The following is a 9,975-nucleotide window of genomic DNA, read 5'->3' as shown; positions in this document are numbered from 1 at the left end:
ATACTATTTTTGACAAAACTTTTATTAACATATTTTCATAGTTAAAATAGTATCAAAATTTATTTTTTTGATAAATTTTAATTCTTTTTTTACACATATAACCCTAAAAAATAATCTATATTATTATAGTGTCTTTAACTTTACACCAAACACAATACTAAAACTTATTTCAGTTTCTATTTTTCAGTCTTTGTATCTGAGTCTCTATTTCTTTTCCAAACGCTATCTTCATGTTCAAAATTAAGCAATGCATGAATTGGATTTGGATCCTCTAAAGTTTAAATTTTACTTTAGAAAGTAAAGTGTGATCTTCTACTCTTAAATAATTTCTTTTTCATATTTATTCTTGATCCCACCTATAAAATAAATGGTGAGAGATCACACTTTATTCTCTAAAGTAAAATTCAAACTTTAGAAGATCCAAATCCCATGAATTTATATCTTAATTTTACCTAAAAACTATGCTTTAGGATAATTATAAAGTTTTTAGATTTCATTTATTATATTATTTAGATTAACTAATAAAAAATTTATATCGTACATTAGAAATATGTAAATTATATATATATATATATATAGTTTTCTTTCGTAAATAATGAAAAGAGAGTGCTAGGTAAATAATGACCATTAATCAAATAAAAATATATTAGACCTCCAAATTAATCATTTAAATATTAATATTAAAATAATCATTCGTACACTTAATAAAATAAACATTCGATATATCTATTGTTCATATTGTTTAATATTTTTATTATCTACCTATACTTTTTCATAATAAAAATAATAAATTTTAAAATTGACCCGATAAAGTAAAAAGACAATACACTCCTACAAAAATTATAAAAATCACAAAAGGAAATTACTATATACATAATTGTATTGTTGACTAAACTCATCTTCCTATAAAAAAAAAGCATGATAGATGATATACAATTAATTATATATATATTAAGCAGTTGCAGTAGATTGTGGGGAAGCTTCCTCTATGACTATTTGCAGTGGTTGATCTTCATGACTGGCTTGCGGAGAAGCTACCGCAGAAGAGACAACTTGTGGTTGATCTTCACCAGTAGAATGTGCTGAAGCTTCTTCAACAGTTCCAAGATTTTGAGGTGGAGGTTTATTATTATAGTTTAGATAAATACCGAAAAGTACGTGAAAAAGAGCAAAAGCAGTTACAAGAGAGTTTAAGAGGGAATTTATGCCCATTGGTTTTACAATAAAAGCATGGATAAATACATAGAAGCAGCAAATTCGGTATATTGTGGGCATTGGAATGGCATGTTGCATCACAGCAAGGGAACCCCAAGAAAACAACTTGTATACATCTCCATTCTTTATATCGTCTAATAAGAACGGGTAGAGAACACTTTCAACAGTCCAAATTATCATTATGATTGTTGTATGAGCCTTGATATGGATTATCAATGAGTAGGATTGCCTCGAAATGCTTAACATATAGAGTAGGATCCCAGAGAGCATAGGAATGCTTGCACCGCATATAAGGATCTTTAAGGAGTCAAAGATTAAATGATCGGGGAGGCTGAGAGCGGTGGAGAGAGAATCAATTATAGTAGAAGCAAACCCCAGTAATCTCCACAGCTCTTGCTTGGGCGGTGGGAGTGCAAGGAGTTTTAGTTCGTCAATCAGATTGCTATCAGTGGCAATTAGGAAATAACTGAAACTTATTCCCATAACACCTAACAACATCTTTGTTTTCATCAACTGCGCTGTAAGAACTCCACAGAAGAAATACAGCAATTCCTCGAATCCACAGCAAAACGACATGATAGCAAAGGCAAAACAGGAGACCACGCTGTATGCGTCTGGTGTCCCTTTCGAAGCTTTATCGGAGTAGAAGGAGTACACCGTGGTGGAAGCCCAAACCAAGAATGTCACACGAACTCCTCTGTGTTGGCCAAGAAAACTTACTTGTTTGGCAAACAAAACGAGGAATAAAACAATAAGACTAAACACCATATAAAGAATGATCTTTAAGGCGTTCCACTTTCCAAATAGGTCGTTGAAAGAGGAACTCAGAGCGTAAAACAACAATCCAACTATGGCCGAAGCAATACTCAAAGCAAATCTCCATACCTCTTTCCGAGTAAGGTTGATGAGCTCAACGAATCCACACACTGCAAAAGTAAAAGTCAGCGCTGACGCTTCTTTTTCGGTGTGCAGTTTGATGAACAAAAATAATCCAATCACACTTGAAACAACAGTGCCTGCAAATCTATATACTTCTTGCTTCGTCAATTTGATGAACAAAGCAAATCCAACCATACATGAAGCCATCAAATAAAACAAATACTCATCATCTTCGTATGACAATTTCTTGGGCAAGCCCGAGAATATCATCTTTTCAATATTCAGATCAAAGATTACTTTCTTACGAATCTCATTCAGTATTTAATTTATGTTCCTCTTTTTGGCTTATTTTCCGCCTAGTAGCACTGAGCTTTTCATTTTATTTAAACTTTTCCTGCGGTGAAGTTTCCAAACCGTGTTTTTTGACTTTTTTGTCTTGGAAGCAATTGAATAAGAACCAAGAAGAGACAGTGACCATATATTTATGAGCAATGCTAGGGACCAGCAATTTTTGTGATTGTTAGCTATTAATTAGCCATCAATGATGATTTGATGGTGTGAGATTGGTATGAGATTTCATCCAATGACTCACCTTCCTCTGCTGGTTACATGCTAGCCAAAATTCAATAAAACTGCTGGTCCCTTAGACTTTTCCTATATTTATTATGTTGACATTTGTGGACTGTGGTGGCCAGACCAACACAGTGGCTAAGGTGGCCAAGGTGGCCAAGGACAAATATCGAATCTGAAAGGAACACGTAGCACTTTTTAAGAGAGTAGACCAGAAGAGTTAATTGGGTCAAGTACGGTGAAATTGTTAATGGACATGGGTAAATAATTCTTCTTTGAATTGCATGATTGCATCTGTTTTCCTCACAATTATGAGTGCTCTCTATATTTCAAGGGAAGGAATTTGACAGCTATAATTAATTAATTAGAAATGGGTTCTTTAATTTTTTTGTTGAGTAATAACAGGAGTTAGAGATTGTTATGGTGAGACAGCCATATTTCTTATGATTAAATATGATTGGTTGTGCAGCATTTTTAAAATATTTACCCAATAAAAAGAAAATACTTGCATATAGATAAGTTTGTAGAGGTGCCCTTCATTGTTTTTTAACCAGTTTTAGAGGTCATGATCAACTGATATTTATTTACTAAGAATTATTACTTGTATCAATTGTTCCACAGTTCCAGTTTGCATGCAATTTATTTATTTTTATGGGTCAATCATGCAATTAATTCATGTGTTTTTTTTTTTTTTTGGAGATTGAATTAATGTGGTTATATATACATTTATTGCCTTTTCAGATTGAAATGGGTAGTACAAATGTGAGAATTGGGTCCACAATATTTGGACCAAGGGATTATTCAAAGAAACAAGAGTAGAGACTCTCTCTCTCTCTTTCTCTCTCTTGCATACACATGCACATATCTAAATTTTATTGTACTGTATTCATTTTCCTTGACAATTGATGTAATTAAATTTGTAATTATTAGAACAAACAGCTTATAAAGAATGATGCCTATTGATTTGGGTTTCGTGAAAAATAAATTAAATGAAAAATAATAGTTAAGATGAGAGATTCGAGATAAGTAAATTTGTGAGGAAAAACACTTCTATTAATGACAAATAAGCAATACAAGAACTAATGATAAAAAATAGAGGTGGAGAACAAGTGTTGAGACCTCCACTAATGTCACAAGAGGATGAATGAGCTTTGTTTAAAGTGGATAGGGGTTGGTTAACGGTTGTCGAGTGTTTTGGGAGAACACCTGAATGCCAATTTTTTATTCGTAAAGGTGGTTAATGAAATGAAGAACAAAATGAGAGAAAATTTGGGGAGAGAAAAAGATGAATTTTTTAGCTTATTAGCTTCAGAAGTCAGAAATATCTAGAAGAAGGTGAAGGTGAAAGTGAAAAGTAGTGAAAGTGAAGGTGAAAGTCTGGTTGAAGGTCTCTGAAGAAGAAGATGATGGTGAAAGTAAAGGTGAAGTCTGGTTGAAGGTCTGCGAAGAAGAAGATGATGGTTTGAAGAGATGGCTTGAGATCCTTTTACAGTGTAAAACCATGGTGAATAGAAAATCTATTGTCCAATGGTTTTTAATCTGATATTTGGTTTACTGCTTTTTTCAAAATATCTTTAGGTGTTCTTGTCACCTCAAGTCTTGTCAACTGGAAAGGTAAAAAGTTGATTCCCGCACGTTAAACTAAAGCTCATGACATGTGACATTAGTGAAGGGACATCTAGTTTGGTTTTCTTTTAACTAGATGACACATTTATACTCCAAATCCAACCAATCCACTTCCACCAATATAGTTCACACCGAAAAGAAATTCAATTCCTCAAGGTGTTCTTTTGAGTTCCATCTTTTTAGTCTAATACCTTTAGGAAGAACTTAACTCTTTTTTGACCATATTTGTAGGTTATTATAAAAATTAATTATGTACAAAAAAAGATTTATATTTTTAGTATACAATCACCTATAAACAAATGATATTAGCTCTATAGTTATACAAGTGCAAGTATCATGTTGCTTATAATGACAAGCTTAGTAAAATCATAGAATCCGACTATCCGGCTAGGAAGTTAATGGAGTATTTGTATAATGTGTACAATGAGCTATTTATTTGGCTCAATATGAGTTAAAAAATGAACATTCAAAGTAAAATACTACTAATTTTTCAAATACAATACACCCATACCATCCAGAATAACCATTCGGATACCAGAAATAATAAACATCTGATATCCTACTGAATCGAACATCCCTAAACTCCCATTATACACATTGTGCAAATATTCCATTAGTTCTCTATACTTCCTCAAAATTCATAATATGTTTCCCTTCAAATTTTAAACCAGGATTACCTTGAATCGCTTGATTATAGTTTCAAACTATTGATTACTTGAGTAAGGTACACTATGCTAAGTCATTCCAAAACACTGGTGTTTCAAAACAGTAAAGTAGCTCCCAGCGGCCGAAAGATAGCGGAATTTTTTTTGGGTCATCTACGATATTTTTAAATTCATCATGTCAATGATTAATTCGTCGTAAATTTGAATTTCATATAAAAGTTTGTTGCTGGCTAATAAATTACTACATGCTAAGAGTGGAATTCGAACCCTGACACTTGTTTAAACCGACGAGTGGGCTAATCATTTGACTAGTCCATATTAGGTAAGACGGAGAAATTTATTGTTAGAATATAACTAGGATTAATTAGGATCAACTAGCTCCGAAAATAGAAGTCGATGAAAGTCGAAATCCGCTAAGGAGTGTGTAACAACTCACCTGCCGAATTAACTAGCCCCGAAAATGGATGAGACTAAAGCGCATGACATATATCCGGCCATCAGGAAAAGGGCTATGCCGCGATGAGTAGAAGGGCGCGGCGGTCGTTGCAAAATCTGGGGCGCGAGTCCGAGCGGAGCAGCTGTCGGTACAGATCTTGGTGGTAATACCAAATATTCAAATAAAAACTTTGAAAGTCGAAGAGAGAAAAAATTCTATGTGAACGGTACTTACACATGTGTTAATTGATTCTAATTAATCCTAATTATATTCTAACATTTATTTTAGGTTATTTGGACGTCTAGGAAAAAGATCCAAAAGTAAATGAAAAATTAAAGATAGACCATTAATTAAAGACAAAATGTCTAAAATACTCTATAAAAAATAGTCAAACAAAATCTATGAATAATAGATATATTGCTATTATTTAATCTATGTAATTGATTTTATCCATTTGGATAAGACTTTGTGGATGTTTTATACCAATAAAATTCGAACTTAGGATCTCATGCATACCAGTTAAGTGTATAACCACTAGACCAAAGCAGAGAGACATCTCATGTTCAAAATTAAGCAAGGAATGGATTTATATCTTGATTTACCTAAAAACTATGCTTTAGGATAATTATAAAGCTTTTAGTCTTCATTTATTATTTGGATTAACTAATAAAAAAATTTATATCGTACATTGAAAATATGCTTAGTATCTCATAAAAAAATTTATTATAATACTGCAAACAAATTTAATTATTATAGTAATTAATTATTTAATTTTAAATATATAAATCAATATATATATATATATATATATATATATATATATATATATATATATATATATATATATAGTCAACAAAAAAAATATGCATACTTATAATTTTTTAATATACATCGAGATTTTTTTAAATTGACATATGCTTGCACTATAAATTAGTGAAAATTGTAAAAGAAGAAAGCAGGTATATAATTAATTATATATACATTACAAAATTTATTATTTGTAGTGAAACACTTAACCAACTATACATACACACTATAAAAGTTTTTTTTTATCAAGACCAACTCTAAATATTAAAGACTATATTTTAATAGTATAAAAATAAAGTATTAGATTAAAATATTGGTTAATATCAACGAAATGTGTTCGTCCAACAATTAATTCCGTTAGATAAATTAATTAGGGGTGCACACAACTGTAATTAATTAGGTTCGATTTATTTATAGACATGAGATATTGAAACAGAAATATAGAGATATAAAATTATAATTAGTAAATAAGATATAGATAGAGATATTATGTTTAAAGACATTAAATTAATATATTTAGTGTATTTTGTGTCCATTTTAATAGGAAAGACGCAGAGATACTATTAAAAAATATAACTTATTTTTTTTATTATTTTTATTAATTTTTTATAATTATATTTTTTAAATTTTTGAATAAAAATAAATTAGACTTTCATAATTTTTTTTAGTTTATCACAACACAAAATATCATAATATTAATTTTTGTATATCTATCCTTTATGACTTGTTTTTAGGACCAAACGCAGTTTTAGTAATTTTTTTTTGAATTTTTTAGAAGGAACATAAATTCAAATTATCATGAGAAACATCTAAAAACTAATGAAAAAATTTCAAAATCTAACACCAAATAATAACAAACATTCAAAATTAATGTAAAATAATTTTAAAAATTTAAAAAATATTTTAAAAATTCCAAAAATCATTTTTTAAATTATTTTAAAAATTTCTAATAAAGAGAAACATCTCCAGAACCTAAAAAAAATACTTACCAAAATCTTTTTAAAATTCTAAAAACCTAATAAAACGAAACATCCAACAAAATATTGGAAAAAGAACATGCAAAAATTAAGAAAAGAAAAATCTAAAACTATGGCTAATGTAACACCCTAATATTCAAATCTTTATACTCGAGTCATAAGTCAATGATACTACGGTGGTACGACCCTCAGGTGGATTTTTAATATATAAATATAGGTAATTTCGGAAAGAGTATTAATCGAGAAGTCTGAAAAGAGTATAAATAAAATCGCGAAGACGTATCACTCACGTTTCGACAACAAAAAGATAAACCATGAAGCCAAAAGTGATATACGGACAAGGCATAAAGGAGATTAAGAGATAGATAATAGATAGATATATATAACATAAGTAAATAGCCACTAGTCGCGACCCGCAAAGTTTAGGCCGGTTAGGGTACAGTATGAAAGTAGTTGACAACAATATATCCTAATCTCTCCCAAAGGAAACACGAGAGCCTCTATAGGCAATTTCAAAAGAGTTTAATACATAATATAATCCTTTCAAAACATAGGTGGAGAGATTCTAAGCAAAACATAAAGTAGAGAAAATAAGGATCTTCGCTGTCTCTCGGATGACCCATAACTCACTTCTGAGCACCTGGACCTGTATTTGAAAAACAAGAGATATATACGGAATGAGAACCCCGGGCTCATGGGTTTCCAGTACAGTAAACGTGTCAAATAAATACAATGCGCTGCAATAAAAACTCACTAAGCACCCTAGACTTCTTCAACAATTATCCATCCTAGGTTCTCGCTAATCCATGAATAGGCAGCTGTCATAAAGGAGTGCTAAAACTAATTCATGTTTCACATGTTTCCCAACTCGCTGACTCTTCCACGAATCAGACTCAGAATCATAAACAAAACCATCACCAGTTATTCCACCTCAGCAATTCTGTATCAATACATCATACCCCCACCTGGAGCTAGTGAAACCACATCACTGCGTCTACCCAGGGAGCTCAAATTATCTCATCAAGAACAGCCCTTAACATCCACCGACACCAGCATGAGGGGTCTTTCAGTTGTACAAACACAAGCAATACAGACAAGTAATACACAAATAAGGTACAAGTAGAACAAGTAGCACATAATCAGGTAACATAGCATATATGATGTAAAAATCCAAAACAAATAGGCAAATCCAAACAATTCAAACATATGCAAATTATGTATGCGTGCCCTATGGCTGATGATATCATCTGTCGGTTATATAGCCAACCCGACATGTCCTGGTAGCTAACCATTGGACAGAAACACCCCTTGCGGAGTAAGTAGGTTTGAGCTACAACCCCTTGCTACTATCCGCTCAACCCAGAGCCAGTAGAATAACCACTACTATGGCTACTACCCAGGCGGGTGTTTAAAAGCTCAACCTGGAGCGAGTGGATTCACCACTACTGCCGCTACTACCCAGGCGTCACAATCTCTGACCTGGAGTAAGTGGAACGAACCACAACCCTTGCTACTGTCCAGGATCTCAGAATATACATTCGTTCAGTTTAAAAGCAATCCTCATTGTTATCAAAGCTCAAACATTAACCTGGAGCAAGCGGGATGAACCACCTCCCTTACTACTACCCAGGTATCACAAATACATTCATTCAAAATTCTATAATTAAACTCATTTATCATAAACATTCTCATACCCGGAGCAAGTGCACAACGCCATTGCCTACTACCCGGGGTCACACATCACATTTCAATATTTTTCATTATTATCCATTTAACACATTCATTAATCATATATGCATTTATACTCAGCCATAATCAATAATGGCCTTGCCGTAACTCGACAATAACTCAGCCATCTGGCTCATGGTTCAATCAAGAACCAGCCATTTATCAATAAATATAGCCCTTCGGCTCATGGCATACACGGTACTTCCACCGTAATCCTCCATATCTCATATAATCATCTTTGATCATCATTGATCACAACTTTTTCTCTTGCTTCATTCGCAAGTTACCACATCCCCTAACTTCTTTCTCATTGCTAGGCATATCATAAAGATTTAATACATAAGGGGTGAGATCAGAGGCTTAGAAGTATGAGATTTGGCTTTTAAAACTCAAAATTCAACTTTGGCATGAAAACAAGGCCACGCATACGCGTCCTCCACGTGCACGCGTGGATGGCCACAAAGCTCATCGACGCGTATGCGTCATTCACGCGGACGCGTGGATTGAAAAATAGCTAAACGACGCGTACGCGTCAGCCACGCGTACGCGTGGGTGCACTTGCACCCCAGGCACAAAACTGGCATAACTCTCGGGAAAATGGCTGGGCATTTGATGCAGCGCATCAACGCGCCCGCACACACCACGCGCATGTGTGGATGGTGCCTTCTTGAAGAATGACGCGTACGCGCCAAGTGCGCCTACGCGTGGAGGGTCATTCTGCTAAAATTTTTCTAAGTTAAAAGCTGCAGAATTCACAGATTAAACCCCCAATCTTTCAACAGACATAACATCCTCGTTTTAAATCATTTTTCGCCCGTTCTTCGAACGGCATGGACATCCCGGATCCAATTTTATTTCTAAACGAGTTTGGCACAAAACGGAGATCTGGAGTCCAAGTTATGTTCCGTCAAAGTATGCCCAAAAAACCATATTTTCATACAAAACCACAAAGTGCCATTTTCAAAACAAGCCATTTTCAAAATCAATCAAAGCATTAATTTTTCTTTAGATTTTTCTTTTCTTTATTTTTTCATGTTCTTTTTCCAATATTTTGTTGGATGTTTCGTTTTAT

The 9,975-nt window shown here is 33.0% G+C and overlaps 1 protein-coding gene across 2 annotated transcripts; it reads right to left on the bottom strand.

Moving 5' to 3' along the window:
• Positions 1 to 808: 808 nt before the first annotated feature.
• Positions 809 to 2,462, bottom strand: LOC130984541 (uncharacterized). 2 transcript variants are annotated; one of them, XM_057907596.1, is made up of 2 exons: positions 2,101 to 2,462; positions 809 to 1,930 (listed from the first exon to the last, which is right to left on the bottom strand). In XM_057907596.1, exon 2 carries the CDS (start codon positions 1,789 to 1,791, stop codon positions 952 to 954), a length of 840 nt encoding a protein of 279 aa, XP_057763579.1. In that variant the 5' UTR covers positions 1,792 to 1,930; positions 2,101 to 2,462; the 3' UTR covers positions 809 to 951. The 2 variants fall into 2 exon arrangements, with proteins under 2 accessions (XP_057763579.1, XP_057763583.1); XM_057907600.1 differs by having other exon boundaries at positions 809 to 1,912.
• Between the last annotated feature and the right edge of the window lie 7,513 nt (positions 2,463 to 9,975).

The sequence above is a fragment of the Arachis stenosperma genome, chromosome 1 (assembly GCF_014773155.1).
Source record: "Arachis stenosperma cultivar V10309 chromosome 1, arast.V10309.gnm1.PFL2, whole genome shotgun sequence".
Lineage (NCBI taxonomy): Eukaryota > Viridiplantae > Streptophyta > Magnoliopsida > Fabales > Fabaceae > Arachis > Arachis stenosperma.
This window is presented reverse-complemented; position numbering and strand designations above follow the sequence as displayed.

Bases quoted from the DNA above. Each gene is read 5' to 3' on its own strand.
- LOC130984541 (XM_057907596.1), bottom strand. From the start codon at position 1,791: ATGTCGTTTTGCTGTGGATTCGAGGAATTGCTGTATTTCTTCTGTGGA.